The sequence below is a fragment of the Triturus cristatus genome, chromosome 3_1 (genome assembly GCF_964204655.1).
Source record: "Triturus cristatus chromosome 3_1, aTriCri1.1, whole genome shotgun sequence".
Lineage (NCBI taxonomy): Eukaryota > Metazoa > Chordata > Amphibia > Caudata > Salamandridae > Triturus > Triturus cristatus.
The window spans coordinates 447,639,275-447,662,478 of NC_140583.1; the positions used below are offsets into that span (position 1 = coordinate 447,639,275).

The window sequence follows — 23,204 nt, forward strand, 5'->3', positions numbered from 1 at the left end:
AAGATCAAAACCATCCTGGCTTAGGAGCCCCCAAAGACCCAGACGGAGGTGAGGGCCTTCTTAGGACTCACAGGGTACTACAGGAGGTTTGTCAAGGGGTATGGCAGCATCGTTGCCCCCTTGACAGAGCTGACTTCGAAGAAGCAGCCCAGAAAAGTGATATGGACTGACGCCTGTCAGAAGGCCTTTGACACCCTGAAAACTGCCATGTGCACGGCGCCCGTGCTCTTGGCTCCTGACTTCTCCAAAGAATTCCTTGTGCAGACAGATGCATCAGAGCATGGTGTAGGGGCTGTTCTCTCACAGATTACTGAGGAGGGCTGGGACCAACCTGTAGCCTTCATAAGTAGGAGGTTACTTCCCCGGGAACAAAAGTGGAGTGCGATTGAGCGAGAAGCATTAGCTGTGGTCTGGGCATTGAAGAAGTTAAGACCCTACTTATTTGGGTCTCACTTCCGGGTTCCAACAGACCACAGGCCCCTCAGATGGTTGATGCAGATGAGGGGTGAGAATCCTAAGTTGTTGAGGTGGTCCATTTCCCTACGGGGGATGGATTTCACGGTGGAACATCGCCCCGGTACAGACCACGCCAACGCTGATGGTCTTTCCAGATTTTTCCGCCTTAGTGATGAAGAACTCCCTGGGGTAGGGTAGTTCTCCCCACATTTCAGCTGGAGGGGACACGTGTTAGACCTGGCACCGTTGGCGTGGATCACCCTTCCATTTTTGTCTGTGCCTCAATGTATTTTTGTCCTGCTGTTAGCTGCTCAGGGCCCTGTGACACTGCCATCCAGTGCCACAGGGCAAGTGCTCCCTATGGTAAAATGTATTATGTGAATTGACTTCCATGTTTGGCTATTTGGTTTACTATCAGTCCCTAGTAGAGTGCACCAGGGGTGCCAAGGGCTTGTATATCCAAATGCTGCTAGTGGACTTGCAGCACTGCTTGTGCCACCCACAGAAGCAGCCTGGTAAAATGTGTCTAAGGTCTGCCATTGCAGAACCTGCATGCAGTCTGGTACTGTCATGCTGACTGGGCAAGTGTCCCCACTTGCCAGTCCCTAAACCTTCCCTTACCTTCATATTAGTCACCCCTATGGTAGGCCCTAGGGCAGGGTGCATTGTAAGGATAAGGTAGGACATGCCCTGAGGTGTGTGGCATGTCCTAATAGTGAATTACAGCCATTTTCGTTTTTCACTATTGTAAGGCTACCTGCTCTCAATAGGCCAGAATGGGCTGCTAGATTATAAGACCCTATAATCCTAGCAGGCCCAGGAAGCATGGTAGAAATTCATGTTTAGTATGCCTGAACTCAGAATAATAAAATACATCTTTTAGTAAAGGTTATTTTAATATCCTGGGTTTGCAAATGCTACTTTTAGAAAGTTAGCCTTTGCGTGCCTATTCATTTCAGTCCGCCTCTGGAGGGGAGGGCTATCTTCTTTGTGTGTAGCTTGAGTGAGAGGGCTGGGAAGTTCCAGGAGACAGGCTGGGGCTGCCAGGTGGTGAATAGAAAGATTACACCAGGATGGGTGGGAGGAGTGCACCTTGACTCTGAATAGGGCAGTGCTCTGCCGCCACAATGCTGGCTCCACCCCCTGGGGAGCGTCTGATGTCTCTGCCCTGCCTGCTGAAAGAAGAAGCCAGAGTCTCCACAACAAAGTGCTCCTCACTGAAAAGAACTGGACTGGGATTATGCAGAGGCCCCCCTGGCCTGTAAAGACAAAAGAAACTGAGTATAAATGTAGGAGCCCTGCTCCTAAGAAATCAGATCCTGATTGAACCACGAAGAAACTCTGCCTGACTAGAAGGACCTGGAAGAAGCTGAAGGAGGAGTAACTTTCCCTGACCTGGGGGATTGGCCTGCAGTTGGTGCCTTGCTGAGAAAGGAGAGGAAAAGACTGAAAAGAGATTTTGTACTTTGTGTTTTCAACTATCTACAAGGGCTTGGAAGAAGAGCTTGCCCCCTGAACTGAGTCCCAGGACCATTGGACTCATCTGCCTTCTACAATTGAGTTGCCTGGACGATCTGTGCTTGTTTCACGCTGGATTTGGCCCCGGTACGCCTCGTACTACATCCGCCGCGAAGCCGTGTCTTTGCCGCCCGGCACCGTGCGTCTACACTGATCCAAAAGCGTTAGTTCGCACCGTATCCCTCCCGGCTGCATTGCATCTAACCTTCCCCGCCGATTCGAGACGTACATAACTGGCTGCCAAACCATGTACGCCGGACCCAAGCTCCATCGTCCCGCAGGTACCGTCCGTACGCTGCTAATGTACTGCCCGTGCCGTACTCAGAGCCGAGAAGCCGCAGTACGCTGATCATCCCCTTACGCTGTACGGCGCCGAGAAGTGTCGCCGCTGATCCGCACCGAAGGTACGGCCCGAACGCCGACGCCACGGACTCTGCAAGCTGATCCGGATCATCCGCACGTATCCCTGAAGGCCCCGTACCAACGCCGCGTCCCGACGCCGCGACCGGACCAGACCGAATACGCTGCCGAACTACGACCCGGACCCATCAACTTGTCCCTCACTGTCCGTCGCGGACCCCACGAACTTAAGCTACTTTGTTCTGTTCGCACCGCAGTGTGCACGTCCCGGACCCCGGAGTCCGCACCGAGTGTTTGACTCGTACTTTCTTTGTTTTTAATGCGGACGAGTCGTACACCCAGGTACGAACCGTACAAAACCTGAAAAGAAGCAGAATTGAGTAAAAGAAACCTATTTTTGCATTTTAAGCCTTTTTGCAAGAACATTGAACTTTAAAATAATACTGTGGTCATTTTAATCGTTATTCTGGTCTTGTGCCTTATATAAAGAGAACTATTTTTGATACAACCTTGACTGATGTCCATTTGTGGTGTGCCATTGTATTACTGTATGTGTTCACGAATGCTTAACCTATGACGCCCTGAGAATAGTCTTGACTGCTTGCGCCACACTACCTAAAGGGTGAGCAGGGGTTATTTAAAAGGGTGATCCCCTTACTCTGACTTCGAATTGAGAGTCCCTGCTTGACGCAAGTGCATACCTGTGCCAACTAGAGACGCCCATTTCTAACAAATGGGCACATCCCTTTATCCTTGTTCTCAACCAGAAAAAGGTTGCTCAAGAAACAGTGCGGATGCAGTAGGGAAGAAACTGTGGCAACTTTTTGAGAAGGGAGCCTATTTCCTGCAAAATCAAGGCTTTCTGCCTTTGACAAATGAATGGATTTTGGTCTCCTCGCCTGAACTGGAGTTGAAAACCCGCGATGGTCTGAAAGACCAAAGCGTCCTCTTTCACCTCCCTCCATTTGTGTAGAAGCAATCACAGGGGACCTCCCACATTTGGTTGGGAAGAAGAGATACCCCTTACCTGAGGATCCACCTAGGGCATTGGAGGCTCTGTGTAAGTTTCCCCTGTTGCCACGTCCTCGACCTCTGGTGGGGAAGATGCCCCGACCACATTCTGATCTTGGAACTGGAATTGGCGGTCGCCTGGATACCTCTGTGAGGCTGGGGTTTATGGGCTTTATCTCGCAAAAAAAAAGTGGTCACAAATTTCCCTAGCTGTTCTATAAAAGGCTCTCCAAAGTGACCCCCATCTGCCACTGGGCCTGCATCATGTGTGGCTAATTCCTTCAACTTGGGATCAATTTTGGTCAAGAGGGAATGTCTTCTCTTGGTTGAGAGTGCACAGTTCCTGGGAGTAGCCGTGCGCTTCATAAGTGCCATACAACATAACATAACAGTTGGCATTCTCAAGAAAGTGTATTGTCCTCTGTGCCCATGCTGAGTGGAAAGTCAGGTGAAATCATACTGCTAGTTTCCTAGGCTCCTTCAGCCTTATCAAAAATCTTGGTTAATTGCCCCACAATATCCTAACATTTATCCTGGCATGCCTTCCGGGAATGGTCTATCCCCTTCTTGTGGTCCTTAATAAACTTGACCACAAAGGTGGCCATCTTGCCACCTTTGTGGTCGATCTCTTGGTCCAATCAATCTCTGGTGTCAGTGCAACTATCCCATCTAGAAACTTTCATGGGCATTCTTCCTTAAGGTGGCCCCTGACCTCCTTATTTATTGACTTACAAATCCTGTTGAGCAGGTTCGGGACCACTTTGTCTGCCAAAGACCATTGCACTGATCACAGATGATATATATCATCTAGGTTAAACATACCTTCCAAGTCATTCAACTCTTCTGCTCCTCCCTTTGTGCAGTTATCCAACCTGATGTGTTAGGGACCTCTTTCTGGTCTCCATGGTCGACTGAGCCCTGGTTCATCATCAGAGTCATCCACATCAGTGTCCTCAAATTACTCTCCATCATCTATCACTTCCGAGTACAGATGAGTGTCCTCCTCTACTGGGGTTAAACCTAGGTTGACAGTTGTCACAGGGTTCCATCATATTTGCGGCTCTGCGTTTTTAGGAATGCCTGTCTGTGCCTTTTGAAGGCGTGTGACAGAGGAAAGGTCCTTGTTTGAGCTTGTGCCTTAAATTGAAGCTTACTGTAAGACTTACTGTGAGACTTAGAATCCTCCTGAGATTCAAGAAGTTCAAAAGGCCAAAGGGGGACTTTGTTTTTCCCTTGGTGGGAGATTAACACTGCAGCATGCCGCCATGCATATAGTCTGCCTACTCAAAGGCTTCATGGCCTGGGCAACTGCCCGTTGCAAGGTTGTATCTACAGCGTTAACAAATCCATCATCAAGGAAATACACAATTCGTCCCCTTTCCTCATATTAAAAGTCCCCTAGTAGAAACCCTGGCAGCAAGGCTAGTGCCAAAGCTCTAAAGAAGAACTGTGAGCTGGGCACCTTTAAAACCACCTTGTGCGTCGGCTGCAGGGCCTCTAAGTTGTAGGAGATACAAGCTGAATTTACAGAGGATCCACAGGACCTATCAAGAGGAGGCAGATTGGTTAGAGAATAACTCCTATAACACCCCAGAAGGACCCAGCACACTAGTGTGTAGTCCTAACAGTAAAACCAGTCCAGTCACCTGCTAACCGGTATAATTGGAGGAAAACCAAAGGCCCTGAGGCACAGAGAACTTTAATTCAAATGGGTGAGACGAGCAAGATGCAAGGGGAGAGAATCTGCAGTGCTGCTCGTGGCAGACCGTGTAAGTGCATTATTTGAGGGGAGATCTTCATGGACAGCCACTAATATGCCGAAAAACTGCACGCGGAAGCCTGTGGCACGCCTTGCTTCCTCCGAATGAGTGCAAGATGTCAGGAACCATGCGCTCGGAGTGCACCACAACCAACCCAATCAAGACCCTGTGTGCAGAAAATACTGGCACGGCGAGTAACTTCAAGAATCAAGGGAAACACAGCGCTTCACAAGGCAATATATAACTGCCAATAAATTCAACAGTTCAAAAGGACAATGGTCTGGTGAGGTCAGAGATTCTCATGTAGCGGAGCTACAGTAATTGATTTAAATAATTAATTCAATAGTATTGGTGATATGTAGAACTTAATTAGATCCAAATATGAAACGTATGCAAGGACACAGGGGAGTGGAGGAAGGCATCACATTTTATTTAACATCATAAAATGGAGTCGCTTCCATTCCTACTATTTTTGCATTTTACGAAAGTGTATATTGTATATACAGTGCTCACACATACAAAAGTGAGGGTGCGTGAAGTGAAGTGCTTAGTGACAATAAAAACATTTCATCGCATTGAGAAACAGGTCAAAAGAACCCAATTGGTTTAGACAATGTTAAGGGAACTTTGAAATTGTGGTTGACGGCGTTTCAATCTTAGTAAGTCAAGATCATCATCAGGACAAAGTAAGTGCGAGCACGTAAGATCTAAATTGGGGGGAAAAACAGTCAATTACTGAAGTGTCCTAGATATACATTAATTAACAACGAGGTGGTACGTTGCGGTAATAGCGCAATGAAGGCGTATTAAGAAGAGGCAACATCAAGGCAATTAATGTGATGTTGAGTTAGTCAAGTGAATTCCAATTCGAACGATCGTGTTGTTTCAGGAATGGTGGTGGTGCAGCCGTCACTAATTCGTGAAGTATTGGTGTGTCCAATGTCAGGCGCGAGAGTAAGTGCAGCTGGTAGTAAAAGAAGGAGAGGAAATTTGGCCATGTAAGACGATTTAGAGGGCGCATTAGGAGGGGACTAATAGAGTGAATGATGAGTCTAATGCGGATGGTAAGCAGCGACAGTGGAGTGAAGACCACCGGTTATAAATCATTGTGGTTGTGAGCAGCTCAAGGGAGAATTGAACTTACTACGCGGGACCGTAGTGGTAGAATCCAAGACCTGCACAGATGCTCGAGGAGCCCCAAATTTTGGGAGAACGTCCGTAGTGGCAGGGGCACGAAAAGTAAGGAACGTCCCAAGGGCGCTGGTTGCGAGAGCGGGAGAGACGGGAAGGGAAATTAATTAATTTAAATTGATTGACCCGGCAGTTGCTGCAAGCGAGAACGGGAATAGTGCAGTTAATATTCTATTATTAATTCTTCTTGCCAAGTAAGTCTGCCCCTTCACGCTGCCCCTTAGTCGTCCTTTTATCCCTTAATAGAATATTAACTGCACTATTCCCGTTCTCGCTTGCAGCAACTCCCGGGTCAATCACACGCCTTGGGCCAATAACACGCCGCAGAACACGGACTGATTAAGGCTTTACTCCGTTGTTTTTGACGCTCGTGATAATTGTCCATACAAGTAAGTCTCCTTTCACGCCGTCCCTCTGGATATTCGCGCTTCCCGCCTCAATTTAAATTAATTAATTTCCCTTCCCGTCTCTCCCGCTCTCGCAACCAGCGCCCTTGGGACGTTCCTTCCTTATCGTGACCCTGCCACTACGGACGTTCTCCCGAAATTTGGGGCTCCTCGACCATCTGTGCAGGTCTTGGATTCTACCACTACAGTCCCGCGTAGTAAGTTCAATTCTCCCTTGCGAGCTTTTATAGTCTGTGCACATCACTACCTTTTTCCGGACACCCGTTCACGTTCCCTGCATTGAGCTGCTCACAACCACAATGATTTATAACCGGTGGTCTTCACTCCACTGTCGCTGCTTACCATGCGCATTAGACTCATCATTCACTCTATTAGTCCCCTCCTAATGCGCCCTCTAAATCATCTTACATGGCCAAATTTCCTCTCCTTCTTTTACTACCAGCTGCACTTACTCTCGCGCCTGACATTGGACACACCAATACTTCATGAATTAGTGACGGCTGCACCACCACCATTCCTGAAACAACATGATCTTTCGAATTGGAATTCACTTGACTAACTCAACATCACATTAATTGTCTTGATGTTGCCTCTTCTTAATACGCCTTCATTGCGCTATTACCGCAACGTACCACCTCGTTGTTAATTAATGTATATCTAGGACACTTCAGTAATTGACTGTTTTTCCCCCAATTTAGATCTTACGTGCTCGCACTTACTTTGTCCTGATGATGATCTTGACTTACTAAGATCGAAGCGCCGTCGACCACAATTTCAAAGTTCCCTTAACATTGTCTAAACCAATTGGGTTCTTTTGACCTGTTTCTCAATGCGATGAAATGTTTTTATTGTCACTAAGCACTTCACTTCACACACCCTCACTTTTGTATGTGTGAGCACTATATATACAATATACACTTTCTTAAAATGCAAAAATAGTAGGAATGGAAGCGACTCCATTTTATGATGTTAAATAAAATGTGATGCCTTCCTCCACTCCCCTGTGTCCTTGCATACGTTTCATATTTGGATCTAATTAAGTTCTACATATCACCAATACTATTGAATTAATTATTTAAATCAATAACTGTAGCTCCGCTACATGAGGATCTCTGACCTCACCAGACCATTGTCCTTTTGAACTATCTTCTACCACAGGTCACAATTGTGAGGGGTTCCCTTGTTTTTCATGCATAATAAATTCAACAGAGCACAGCATAGGCACATTCTTAAGGAAGGCATTTATCTGGCTGCCGTGCAACAAAGAAAGAGGAAGTGCTGTTTCGTGGGGATGTTTTATGTGAGGACAGAGCCGCATGATTGGATGGAATTTGAGTTTTGCTTGGACCCATAATAGTCGTAGTCCGTCCCTTGATTGTTATATGTTTTCATAGCTGCAGAGCAAAAACGAATGAAGTAACATAAAGCATAGTCAGAGCCTCTTATCCTGACATAGCATTATTAGCCACTTTCTCTTGTAGGATTGTTCAGTGTAGGTATATATAGTGAAACCAAATTGTCAACAAGTTTCGGTGAGGTCATTGTTGATGAAAATCTTTCGATAATCCTAAATTTATTAAAATAGGAAAAGCGTGTTTTGGCATAGATTGAAGCTGATTACAATTTTCCTTCATCTCTACAGGGAGGATCATGATATTCTAGTCTAGTCATTTATAACTGATTAAAATTTGTAACTCTAATGGTGTAAAACTATGTTGTTTGATTTGTAACTAACTCACATAAATGTGAGAATGTTATAAATGCTAGAAGGTTGCATTGGCTCCTGGTCTCCATGCTAACAAGTTCTAACCTCACCACAATAAGGAACCCCATGGATGAGGGTGAAACTTTGAATTGTGTTTTTTTGCTACCCACTAGTTTGAACCTTTTTTATAGCTCTTGCACTGCATGATGTAGCTTTTGCAATAATGATTTTGCACCTTTTTACCTGACGGTTGTCAGTAATTCTTTAAAGTGAAGTAGGAGTTTGATATCAGCGCTGTGGACTGCGTGACTCAGTGACTATGATTTTTCTCTGTAAAAGAGCTAACAATATTCCATAGGTTAATTCAGAGTGATGCTTTAAGTCTTCAAAGTCAGAAAGTTCCTTTGTATGTTCCAAGAAGAAACCATGCACTCTACAGAAGGTAAACCTTTTGAGGTATCCAAAACCAGACATACCACTTTTATTGATGGTCTATTAAGCTTAGCTTTGGATTAATACACTAATTTTTCTACGCTAAACTTGAAGCTCACATTTTAGAGGCAAGGCAATAACAAATTCTATTTTACAGGTGATTTTCAGTATCTTGGTTCCGCCTGCCATCTTTTTACTGGAGTATAAAACTAATGCAGAAATGTCCCACATTCCACAGTCGGAAGAAGCACATCAGATGATAATGGAAAAAAACAACAATGGGACCGCACTGGAAGACACATCAAAGGTAAGAAGCATACAAATAGAGAAAGATGAGCCGCCATCATAGCTTAAGGTGTGTATAGGCAGTAGGAGTTGCTCGATTCTCCACTGGTGATTATTTTTTAGAATTTGACTCTTCAAGCAGGAGAGTTGAGTGGTATGTTTGTGAAAGAAAGGTGGAAGAGGCAAATGATGTAAATGTTTCCTGCTTGTTGTTTGTCAGAGGTGCATAACTCCACATCTTACAGTACCATACCATCATGAAGATTAGGAAAAGGAATTTCAGTGTAATGTAAGCTAGAAACCCACCCTTGCATCCTTGTTCAGGTGAGTTAGAGGGCGACGAGTGATGATATGTAAATTGAAATTTGAGTCAGAAGTCAATCCACCATGAAATGGCAAGAATGGTCAAATTCCTTTCCAATTTAGAGCTCCTCAGTGGTATCTTTAAAGAGTAAGAGCACTAATATAATTAGTTTCACTCTTAAGGGTCAGTCTTTATAAACTACATAAACTTCTAAGATAAAGCCAAAGAAAATAGCATCAACACATTAATTGCGTTCCCAAGGATCATTATGTATTATGTTGTTGACATCAACATTGAGCAAATACATTTTTGATTACACTTTGAGACATTGAAGCACAATCATTTTCTAGGCCTTTGGAAGTATTTGACACCTGTCACAGAGAAGACCTAGTTTGATGATGGTATTTGCACACAGTAGCTTTCCTCTGGGGAAAGAGTTCTGTTTGTAACCTAGTAGTCTGTTACCCTGTAAGGTTACATATTCCAATCCTGCATGCACTTCTGGAATAAGGATGTTTTATTACGGGAGTTTGCAGCTTTCTACCTAAGAAACTGAAAAAGTCCGCGTAGATTAAACAGTACCTTAATAAACACCAATTTCCTTTACATAAAGTGCACCCTTAGACACCTATATAGAGAGAGAGAGAGACACGCCAGAGCTCACTAGGCGGGCCTCATGGCATGCTGACAGTTGGTCTCTGAAACACTGTTTTAAGCACTTTTAATTGGTTTTTAGCGTTACCCTGCTGCTAGAACCCTGTACTGAATTTGAAATTGCTTTTAAAAATTGCTTTTAAAATTGATTTGCACTCGTTTTTACATTTGAATTGCACTCTTGTAAAAACTGAATCTGACCTGTTCCTCGCCGATAGCGCCTTCCCAGTTCTCAGCACTTCCGTTCTGCTAAAGCGGTCTAGTGCTCAGGGGGAAAACAGCTGCTGCAACGCAGAGCTGATTGGTTGGTGGGCGGAAGGGAATATCTAAATAGCCACGCTGGAGCGGACATGCGGAGCAGGTGCGACTAAGGCAAGCCAGTCTGCGCCCGTCCGCGTCCGACCGGGGCCAGGGGCCAGAACCCCTGGTCAATCTCGGAGGTACTCAGCGGCAGAACTACAGACCCTAGCCACAGGGAGCTATGCTCTAGGCAAACATGTAGTAGATAAGCTGAGAGCTAAAAAAATTCAGAGAAACAATGGAGTGGGCAGACTTATGACCTCACGTCCAGCACCCCATAAAAACACCATACGTGGCAATCCACCAGGACTGAAGGTGGCAGTTCTTAACACGCGCTTTTTACAGAGGCACCGCCTTGAAGTCTTTTCACTCCTCCAAGACGGAGACATGGACATATTGGCACTTTACATAAATCTGGCTAGGCGACACCTCAGTCCCAGACATCATTGCAGCCCTCCCAGGGGACTTTGACGCCCTCCTGCATAACAGACAAGAAAAGACAAGAGGAGGGGGTGTGGCCATTTTCTTTAATATTCAGATAATGGTTGCCAAGATAGTGGCAGAGAGCATTGAAAATGCAGACATACTAGGGCTCAAAATCTCATTTAAATCCTCCTGCCTCTTACTCCTGGTAGCGTATCGTCCCCGCAGTCAACCCCCAAATTCAATGATCTTTTCTCGGAGATTATTACTGACCTCTGCTCACGGTACCAACGACTCCTAGTGGTTGGCGACTTCAACTATCACTGGGATAAAGTACAGAGAGAGAGAGAGCCGCTTGTCAGCCAATTTGAAACAGCGATGAGCTCGATAGGGCTCCATCAATTGGTTGACGGCCCCACTCACACTAAAGGTCACATCCTGGACCTCATCTGGACCTCGCAACCACGGGCCAGTCTAATAGAATTTAGCCCCTGTGAGCACTCGCTAATTAGCTGCTGGGTCCCGATGGACAGCCAACTGTCGCAACCACCCTCAGAGTGGAGAAAGGTGCGAAGCTGGAACAAAATAGGAGGCAGATAACCTAGTGGATACCCTACTCAGGCTCCCCCCTCAAAATTTAAGAAAGGGAATCTCGACCAGGAGAGTGAAGCCCGACATTCTGCGTGGAGCCATAGATCAAGTGGCACCGGAGCGGAGGGACAGAGTTAGAGACAAGGGCAAGGGGGACCCTGGCTTAACGAGACTTTGAGGGAAAGGAAGCAAAGTCTCCGCCAAGCCCAGAGACGGTGGCGTAAAGCATATGACCCATCGGAGCTGGCAACCTACAAAACCTTACTTACCTCGTATAAAAAATCCATCACGACCAGGAAAACCGAGTATTACGAGGCAAGAATTACAGACGCAGCAAACAAACAGAAAGAGACTTTCAGAATATAGAAAGAACTCAGACAAAAGTCTGAGCTGAAATCTGCAGCTGCGCCCATAGACTGCAAGGTATTTCAGACCTTCTTTCTCCATAATGTCAGGGACATCCTCTCTGAGATTGATAACACCCCTATCAATCAGGGCTCCCTGGTCCAGAACCAGGTCCCTCCCCTCCCCTGCAAGCAACTTACCATCTTCCCTAATTTAGATTCTGCCTCCCTGACACTACTGATGAATCGTACCAAATCGGGCTCTCCTACAGACCCCTGCCCCCCGAGGATCTTCCGAATAGCCCTCCCCGGGCTGGAAAGGCAGATCCTCGCTTTACTAAACAACTCCTTGGAGACTGGCTACTTACCCTCCAACTTGAAGGGGGCCAGAGTCACCCCCCTGTTAAAGAAACCAGGAGCAGACGCTGCTAATCTTAAGAATTATAGGCCCATCTCCCCTTCCTGGTGAAAGTTGTGGAACAACATGTCCTTAAGACACTTTCATCCTTCTTGGAGGAACACCAGCTACTCCCAGCTCGACAGGCGGGTTTTAGAGCCCATCACAGTACTGAGCTAGTGATGCTGTCTGTACTCGATGAGCTCAGAATCATGGCTGACAATAAAAAACCGAGCGCCCTGATTTTAATAGATCTGTCAGTGGCGTTCGATACGGTCAGCCATATACAACTGCTGGCCCGAATCACTGACTTGGGCATCTGCAGGTTGGCACACCGGTGGCTAGAATCCTTCCTGTCAGGTTGGTCCTAGAGGATCCAGTTGGGTGAGCAGGTATCAGACAGGAGCACCCTCACCTGCGGCATTCCCCAGGGCTCTGCATTGTCCCCACTCCTCTTCAACATGTACCTACAGCCTCTGGTGGCGGCTCCAGCCCGCATGGACTGCCGAGTTTTCAACTACGCTGACGATACTCAACTCATCCTCCGGATTGACAACTCCGCCCATGATCTGGCGCAAAACATCCTCAGATTCACAGTGAATTGGATGACAGCCGATTCACTGAAAATTAACCTTGACAAAACAGAAGTCCTTGTCATCCCCACGAAAAACAATCCCTGGAGTGACCTTTTCTGGCCCCAAGAGCTGGGTGCCACCCCCACACCAGTACCGGTCGTGAAAAGCCTGGGCATAAAGATCGACTCCGAGCTTTCAATGGCCAACCAAGTCACCACAGTGGTCGGAACTTCTATAGGTCTCATGAGACAGCTGCGGAAACTTGTCCCCCTCCTTTCAACCGCCTTTGTACAGATAACTGTGTCAGCCACAATTGTCTCTAGACTAGGGTAATGCCTTATACATCGGCCTCCCCCCGAAACCTATCAATAAATTGCAGGTGGTATTGAACGACGCAGCCAGGTTGATTTTTAGGCTCCCTAGAAGGACTCACGCCACCATTTGCTGTGCAAGCTGCACTGGCTCCCCATTAAGCATATAACAAAATTTAAGGGTCTCTGCATTGCCCATAAAGCAATTTACGGCCAAGCCCCAGTCTATATTAAAGAATGCCGTGAGAACTACGTTTCGGGTCGTATACTGCGGTCATCTGAGGCCTGCCGCTTGGCCCTTCCCAAGGAACCTGCACTCCTCCCCTTCAGGAAACAGCTCAAAACGGTCCTGTTTAGGGAGGCTTTGGACACAGTCTAATTCCCCTTCCTTGAACTGTTATGTAACTGCTAGTGGTCGTTGGCCACTCTCTCTAAAGCGCTAAGAGACCTGCCGGTGATTATGCGCTATATAAAAATCAATTAACATATAGTTGGAACTACAGTTACACTACAGAAAGAAAGTGAAGGAGGAAGCAGTAATGATGAAAGAAGCCAATATTCATTGCCGCTGAAGACAGTTTACCAATTTAAATGCCAAAAAAGGAAGAAAGGTGTGCGCTTTTCTGTATCTACCGATACACTGGAATTTCTGCTTTTCTAATTGCATGTGTTGTCAGCAGTGGCAGTGGGGAGGGACTGTCAAGTGATATAGGTATATGCAAATTGCCAAGGATCTGTTGACTATGATACCCTGAATTTGGTTACCAGTCTGCTGGGGGTATGGGCATTAAGTGTACTTTAATTTTTGTTGAGGGCTAGCCTGCTATTCCTATCTGTTCTTGAGTATTCCATCAGGCCAAAGTTACTTGTGAAGATTTGTCTCCCTCTAGCGACCTTTATGTCCAGGAGAAACCATCTTCCTGATTTTAACTCCAGAATCAGGCATTTCCTGGGTTGGGTGATCAATGTAATGTCTCTCTTCCAATCCCTGATCTCTGCGATGTTATGGAGGAGCCAATGGGGGGGAAAAAACACAATGTTGATGTTGGTGGTGCCCTTTGGGTCTTGTATGTCAGTGAAAAACCCCATATGTGGATATTGTCAGCCACAGAAAGTACCTGCCATTTTCCCTGGCTTATGAATCCTCGGGTGAAGCTTCTGAGTCCTGTTGCTTGATGCTCTACCTCTGCCATGGGTGCATCATTTACTGAATCACATCGGATGGGTAGGTCCTCATAACCTTCACTCCCATCCCAGGATCCACCTGGGGTTATGTCCACTCAGTTTGGGAAAGTGATTCCGGGTGCATTCTCATTGTAAAGGTTGATGCACTGTGAATATAAACACTAGGTATTGTGTGCTGCAGTGCGTATTGCTCTCCTTTTAATCATGCACTTTTTCTTGCCAAATACTAAAACAAAATAAGGTTGCGCTGAGACCTATGTATAAAGTGGCAATAAAGACCACCAGTAAGAAATCTGGGTATTGTCTGGTACTCAGTCTGTCGAGTAGGTCATGGGCCTCAATGTCAGCCTTCTTCCTTTCCTGTCAAGACCACCACTTAATCTTAATGAGCAAAAGCCTATTGATGGCTAGCTGGGGTAAAAAAGATAAGCAAGACTACTGCATGGTGTGTGTGCCTGACCTCGGGTCTGCGTCCTCCCACAAGATACTGCCTCAGTAGGTTGGAATGGATGGGTACCTCGTGGACTGTGTGGAAATATGGATTTTTCTGGTCAGTTATGTCCCCTATCTTGGACCCCAACGGTTTTATGTGCATGTTACAAGTACATGTATATCCCCTCCAGTTTCCAGTCATGAAGACGCAAACACATGTGCGTCCACCGTCAACATGTCCTCTGTCAGATCCGCCATGAATAGGCCGGATATTCCATTCCTAAGTATGAAAAGCCACCGGCTTTATATGGTTCACCTATGCCATTTTACAGTCCAGGCAAGTAGGCCCTGATTTTGTCATCAAACTCCTCTTGCCTTCTGCCTCTGAAACCTCCAGTCTGAGCCTGCATCTGTGACCATGAACTTTGTCTCATTCTCTGCGCGGCTCACGAAGCCTGACATCAGCCTATTCTCTGCCAAGAACTGTATTTCACCTTCGAGTTATCTGCTCCCCCCTCAGCCGATGCATTCCTGTCCAGTAGTTTAAGTAAACATTCTTCCAGCTACCGAGCAAAAGGCCCGGCTTCTCTGTCTTTATACAAGTAATTCATAGCCCTGTTACCATGGAATATTTCTACCCCCTCGCATTTAGTGTAGACACTTAGACGCTTGTACACGCACACACAGTCAGTATAGAATAGATTCTGTCCGAGAGTCCTTCTTTTGTGGATAACATAGTTCTTTAAACATAGGATGTTAGATATGATTTGGGATTAGGTTGACTTGACCCCCCAGACTTCTTGTCTCCTCATGTAGAGCTAAATGTCAAGTCCCCTTCACCCCCTAGTTGCACGTCAATCACACGTCATGCTGCTGCGCGCGCATCTATGCCAAGTATTATCTTATAGATCCACCTATATATGACATCATAACCAATTATGTTCCTTTTTACTCCTTATTACACCCATTTTTGGTTACGCATATAAATCGTCATTTTCCTTATCAATTGTTACGCCTACTGCATTCGCTTCATTGTAATGTATGTACTATAAAAGTCATTTCTTGTCAATAAAGTATGTACTTCACTTCCTGAACCTCCGTGGTGATGGAACTTGGAGCAACCGATTATAATCGTTCATTGGAATAAAGCCCATTCCGAACCTCTAATACCACGGATTCTGCCTCTCATTTTACTGAGCTGTTTTATTATGTTTCCGTATCAAATTAAGTCCCGGTAAAGGAAAATTATTTACCACATGAATGGCGCCCGAATAGGGACACTTTCTCATCTCGCGCGCCGGCGGTGAGTTGCAGGCCCGGTCTCCTGCCACAGCTGGACGGACAATAACGCGTACCAGCAGGATTTCCTGTAGCTCCCTCCGGTCAAGCGGGGGCGACTGAGGCTGCGATCAACACCCAGACGAGGCGGTGAGAAGTGCGAAGTATCCCGACCAGAGCCTAGCTGAGAGAGCAAGATCCGAGGTATACAGAGACCCACCAGTTCGAAGTCAAGCCCAGTTTCCGACGAGTCGAGTCGAGCCCAGTCCGGTTCAAGTTCAAGTTACCGAGGCCTTCCGTTTCCGAAGCTACCCGGTGAGTACCATTACTGGGGAGGCATTTCTGACGTGCACATAGGTTGTGCCGGTCAAGACGGGTTTGGGTACACAAATCCGGTCTGCACTGTTTTAGCAGTGTATCTGTACTGTTTAGCAGTATATCAAGTATTCCGAAGTATCTAGTTATTGTCAAAGAATTATGCTTGGTGATTAGTTATGCAGACGATCATCATTGTAGGTTATTTTAAAGGTTAAAAATGTTTAATGTTTAATGTTTAATGTGTTAAACGTCCTGCATATTGTGGTATGACTGGTTGTTCATTATTGTGCTTTTGTACTAAGTGTGTTCAAGATTAAGTATCAGATCAGTTCTCAATATGCCGCTCTTTTCGAAACTAAGACAGATCACTACAAGAAAAGGGGTACTCGAAGAAGCCGTTCCTATTCCTCCTAGGGACACTCCAGGGTACTTCATGTATCATAAACATGGCTTAGACGCTATATTATTTCTTGATTTATGGGTAGACTACACCAAGGAATTACCAGAAAGTCAGAGGTGGCCCACAGCGGGAACCTGGGATGCAGAGTGCATCATGAAAGTAGAGGAAGAGTTATGGAAAAGGAAAGTCAGACAATCACAGAAAGATGCCGTTGAGTTATGGCGTAAAGAATCTCATAGACGTACAGAAAAAGCACGTAGACAGGAAGAGAAGAGTAAAGAGAATTCCAATAAAGTTCGAGAAAATCTATTAATTGAGGAAGGTATCCGAGTGAAATCAGAACAAGTAGACAGACAAAGAAATGCCCTTATGAATGGTATGTATCCCCTCCTGGCCGAAGGATTACCTAAGGCTACTCCAGAAAAACCGAAAGACTTGCCGCCCCCATTATTCCCAATAAAGGTACATCCTAAGGGGCATCCTAGAACTGCAGAAGATGTTTTTCTTTCTTCATATTTAGATGACGCAGCTCCCGAGTATGCTAATTCTGCCCCACATAGACCACCTATCAGGGAGGTTCAACGCCAAGATCCAGTGCCCGTATCCCTACAGCAACAGATCGTGTCACAAGTTCCGGCAAGCACATCTGTTTCTGCATCTGTTCCTACAGCTACTTCTATAGCTGTGTCCACACCTATAGTTGCTGTGTCACGTTCAACGAATCCTTTCACACCCGACACCCCAGATGGGGCTACGGGAGGTGCTAGTAACATTTTTTCTACGCCACCCAGAATAAATAAACTTACTTTTCAAGAGTCAGCTCATTCACGTACACCCAAACTCATAAGTGCCCGTACGCTGAAGGAACTTCTTATAGATTGCAGATATGACCCTGTGCCCGGTAAAGAGGACGAAATGACCCTGGCATCATTGCGTATCAGACGAGCCGCAGTGTATTTAGGGAAGTTACCAGGAATGACTGCGCATCTAGATAAAATATATCATTTTGTCCAAACAGGGCGAGATCCAGAATGCATTAACAGAGCTATGGAATACCAGAAGGTAGAGATACAGGGGGAACTGTTACGTTTCCTCATAAATTGTGTGATCAGAAATCAAGACCGACCGGGGGTAAACCCGGAAGCAATGCAAATTCTTACCAGATGGAGCCAGAATATATCAGAAGGGAGACATGATAAGCAAAATTGTATAATAGCCATGTGCCGAAAGATCCGTAAAGAAATAGAACGCCTACACGAAGAGAGATTAGAGGTAGACGAGTTCGAACAAAGCGAGGAAGAAGGGTCAGGACTGCCCACAGGACAGTCAGACACCATAGCCTATGTAGGAAGAGGAAGATCTTGTAATAGTAATAGATGTCTTATTGACCCGATACGTCCGATATGTCCAGATAATAACAGGAATTTCCAAATACCTATAATTAACATCAGGTCTAACGAGCATTCGTTCCAAACCGCCGACAAACTACTCCGAGAACGAAGGGGTTATCATTTTCTCGATTCTATGGATGAACAAGATTTAGCCAGGGCAGCTGTCCATTGGGTGGACAGTCCCGGAAAATATAGTGATGATACAGTAGTACGCACATTTTTGAATCTCACCCCAGATGAACAGAGGTTAGTTGGGATTTATATGATTCAACAACTCATTATACTATATCGGAGTCAGCGTTCGGACCCTGGTCCCTTACCTGATATATTGACTGAATTACTCATGAATAGATGGAGAAGTTCAGGTACTAAATTAATTAAAGAAATTCTAGAATCAAGAAAGCAGTATATTCTTTTTGTATGTTCAGAACATGTTTCATTACCCATTAAGGAAAGAACCACGTATCACATGGATAGACAGAATCCTTTACGAGAAGTACACCCAATAAAAGGCGAGGACAATGAGTTTAAACGCGTATTTGTATATACGCCCATATCGAAAATAGAATTGTTAGAAATGAAGAAAGTGGTACCCAGTCATGACAAAGATCCAGCGGGTTTTCACCGAGAAATTAAAGACATGTTACTCATGGGAGAGTATACCTATCCCGACATTATGACAATATTAAAGGTATTGATGCCTGCTGGTATTTATGAGAAACTCAAGGAAAAAGAGTGGGAGGTAGGAGACCAAAAGATAGAATGGTCAGTGTTAGAAGCGGAAGAAAAGGCCCGAACTGCAGGAGCAGGACTTGGGGATAAAACTAAAGCACTACCAAGTTTACTAGTACAGGTACTGCCACGTTTATTAACTACGAAAAAGGAAGATTGGGGTACAATTTCAGCCTGTAAACAGAAGCAAGATGAAGACACTAGCGATTACTATGCCCGATTTGAAAAATGTTTTGGTATAAATAGTGGCATAAAAGCAAGTAGCGAATCATACCCACATCTGTTTGTAACAAAATTAGTAGAAAATGCTCTACCCCAAGTAAAGAATAGAGTATTAAAATTCGAGAGTACCTGGCAAGGTAACACTCCATCACAAATGTTACAAATGTTACAATACCATCACAATAGAATTAGAGAGGAACAAGAACATGAACACAGACGCATGAAAGACACGAAAATGAAAATGCTAGTTTCTCAGACAGTTCCAGCTGAAGGACATAAGAAGGGTATGACACATTCCGGTGATTCAGCAGGACCTGTAAAAGGGACATGCAATTATTGTAAAAAGCCAGGTCATTACGTACACGATTGTCCAGTTTTGAAACATAATATCAGCATAGGTAAAACACAAGAAAGACTACGGACACCTAGACAGGATCAGAATGAACAAGGAGCTCCGCAGCATGCCCAGGCCATGCCAGCCGCACAACAGCCAATACAGTTTGTGCCAGCTGCACCACCGTTGCCTGTTGCTGCCACACAAACCACAACACGACAAATGTATCAGACCGCACAGTATGAATATCCTGAGTATCAGAGATACGCATGAACTAGCCTAGAGAGGGAAGTTGACTTACCCCTTATCGAGATCCCTGTAGATCAAGAAGGACCTGATATACATAGTGAATTATTAGGCCAAGATAGAAAATTTCTACTCGATACAGGGGCAAGTCGAACGACCATAAAACGTACTGAAGTTCCAGGGGCACCCCTCTCAGGCTCACAGAATATTTCCCTTGGTTTTTCAGGAAAGCCTATTGTTAATGAAGTGTCACAGCCTCTCCCACTTACGATAGGACCTCTGACCCGAACTACAGATTTATTGCTTACTAAATCATGTCCCGAAAATCTATTAGGAATAAAAACGCTGAAAGCTCTAGGAGCCATAATATGTTGTTCTCCGGAAGGAGTGAGGTTGTTTTTACGTGATTTTAAAGGTCATTATGTGTCTAGAGACATGGATCCCCGATTACAGACTTTACCCACACATCTATGGGCACAAGGCCCTACTGATGTTGGTTGCATGAATATTACACCATATCGAGTCACATTAAAGGCAGGAGTGGTACTACCACGAATGCGACAATACAAGTTACCACCAAATGCTGTAGTGGCTTTACTACAAATCATTGACGAGCTCATTGCCCAAGGAGTGGTTGTAGAAACAGACTCCAATGTATGTAATTCACCGATAATTCCGATTCTTAAACGAACAGATCCAAAGGCACCGCCAGTCTATCGATTGGTTATTGATCTGCGCGAGTTAAACAAATGCATTGTGCCACAATTCCCTGTGGTCCCAGATATCTCGTCATTACTGACAGCCATTGATTCCGAAGCAACATTCTTTACTGTAATTGATCTCAAGAATGCTTTTTTCAGCGTCCCAATAGATCCGGAGAGCCAATATTTGTTCGGATTTAGTTTAAATGGACGTAGCTTTAAATTCACACGCGCACCTCAAGGATTTACAGAAAGCCCCAGCATCTATAGCCAAGCACTGAAACGAGAACTAGACAGTATCCACATGCCAGTTAACACTGCTCTGCTCCAATACGTCGATGATCTGCTGATCACCGCAAGAAGCGAACCGGAATGTGAAAAAGCATCACTGACAGTTTTAAAATTTCTAGCCGAAAAGGGGCACAAGGTGTCCCCTTCTAAGCTGCAATTCTGTGTCCAGCGAGTTGTTTATCTTGGACACTCGCTGTCCAAGGAGGGAAGGCAGCTTACACCGGACCGCATTCAGTTAATAGCTAACATGCCAACACCCAAGACACAAAAGGAGGTACGGGCTTTCATAGGTCTCACTTCATATTGCAGGCAGTGGATCCCTCAGTACGCATTTCTAGCAAAACCACTCATTCAGTTAACCACACAGGAGGTAGCCACATCGACTGTTCTCCCTTGGACTCAGGAACATACACAAGCTTTTGAAAGCCTGGAGAAAGCTTTGTGTCAGGCACCTGTTTTGGCGACGCCATGTTACAGAGAACGGTTTGCACTCTTTGTTACAGAACGCGAAGGTACTGCTTTGTCAGTACTCACGCGGGAACGGGCAGGAGCACACGGACCATGTGCTTGTTTTTCTGGTACATTAGATCCCGTAGCTCAGGCTTTGCCTGCATGCCTGAGATCAGTGGCGGCGACAGCTTTGGCAATCGGACGGGGCGATGCCATAGTGTTAGGACATCCATTGACAGTTCAAGTGCCACACGCAGTAGAGGTTCTTGTAAACAGAACGCAAACACAACACTTGACTATAGCGCGACTTACAGGGTACGAACTTACATTGTTTCAGCCACATATAGAAATCAGACGCTGTAACACATTGAATCCTGCCACACTTTTGCCAGTAACCGGAACAGACCCACTAGCTCATGACTGTATTGAAGTTATTACTATAACGACGAAACCTAGACAAGACTTAACCGATGTCCCATTGTCAGACCCAGACCTGACATTGTATGTAGATGGTTCATGTATGAGAACAAATACAGGAGAGTTAGTGGCTGCTTACGCAGTCACAACAGATACTGAAGTCATTGAAACTAATCGCATAAATACTTTGTCAGCTCAAGCCGCAGAGCTCATCGCTCTGACACAAGCCTGTATTCAAGCCACGAATAAAAAAGTCAACATATACACTGATTCACGTTATGCATTCGGAGTTGTACATGACTTCGGCGTACTGTGGCGAGAGAGAGGTTATTTAACTTCCCACGGTGCCCACATTCAGCATGGACCCCTCATTCATGCCTTATTAGATGCAATACATCTACCTACTGCAATATCAATTATGAAATGTAAGGCTCATACGAAGGTTACTGATATCATTTCTCAAGGCAATGATCTAGCCGACAGAACAGCTAAACAGACTGCTCAAACCCAAACATCCGACATGACAAAGACAATAGTCCCGATGCCGACACATTGTATGACAGTTAAAGATCCTACCCTTGACGTAATTGACATACAGACACATGCTACACTAGACGAAATAAAGAAATGGACTGAATTAGGAGGGATCCAAACGGACCAAGGATGGATGATGAAGGAAAAGTCTGTGTGGTTCCTTCCTGATTCAATGGTCCAAGTTATAATTAACACTACACATAGTCCAGCACATCTCGGAGAAAAAGCTATGCTAGACAGCATTCAACACATTTGGTTCAATAAACATTTGCGAGCAGCAGCCAAACAAAAGGTCCGTACCTGTATGATCTGTTGTCAGTTTAACCCAGGAAAAAGCGTTCCCGTAGAACAGGGTGGATTTCATCCTCCTGATCACCCTTTTGAAGTACTCCAGATGGATTATATCCAGATGGAACGATGTCGAGGATTCAAATATGTTCTCGTAGTTGTCTGCGCTCTGTCCCGCTGGACGGAGGCATACCCGGTTTCAGATTACACTGCCCCGACTACTGCCAAACAGTTGGTTCGAGAATTCTTCCCACGATACGGTTTACCACGTGTTGTTCACTCAGATAACGGCCAGCCGTTCTCATCCGAATTAATGAAACATGTTTCACTTCTGTTAGGATATCAGTGGAAATTCCACTGTGTCCGACACCCCGAGGCAGCAGGTCTCGTAGAAAGACATAATCAGATACTGAAAATCAGATTGTCCAAAATATGCAGAGAGAAAGGTGTCGACTGGATAGTCGCGTTACCAGTTGCACTCTTTTACATGAGAATGGTAGCACACTCTCGAACAGGGCTATCCCCGTATGAGGTGATCTTCGGCAGACCACCAAATATGTGGGGGACGCCTGTACCACGCAAAATAACTGATGTTGACTGTAATATGCTGACAGATTACTTGGCTTCCTTGATGTCTGCACTACAATCTTGTCGTTCACAGGTAGCTGCAGCCTTTCCCGACAATACTGAGGTGAAACCCCATGTCGTAGTTCCGGGTGATCTCGTATTTGTGAGAAATTTCGACCGAAAGACTCAGCTGGAGCCCAGGTGGAAGACACCCAAGTTGGTTCTGCTCACTACAAGGACAGCCGTGAAGATCGAGGGCCGCAAGGGCTGGATTCATTCAAGTCATATCAAGAAATTTCATGGACTATCCTCGGATATAGACATTGTGCCCTGCACTCCCTCACAGACTGATTCAAAACTTCCTTTGGTTGAAAAGACTAAAACCGAACTCTAT

At 45.4% G+C, this 23,204-nt stretch overlaps 1 protein-coding gene across 4 annotated transcripts in view; it reads left to right on the forward strand.

The window, feature by feature from the left end:
- Nucleotides 1-23,204, forward strand: part of LOC146860386 (transient receptor potential cation channel subfamily M member 7-like) — a 1,286,036-nt gene that overhangs the window by 761,943 nt on the left and 500,889 nt on the right. For all 4 annotated transcript variants that reach the window (XM_085644245.1, XM_085644247.1, XM_085644246.1 and 1 more), the window contains one exon: nucleotides 8,998-9,147. In XM_085644245.1, coding sequence (XP_085500371.1) covers nucleotides 8,998-9,147 — 150 coding nt within the window. The remainder of the gene's footprint in view (nucleotides 1-8,997; nucleotides 9,148-23,204) is intronic.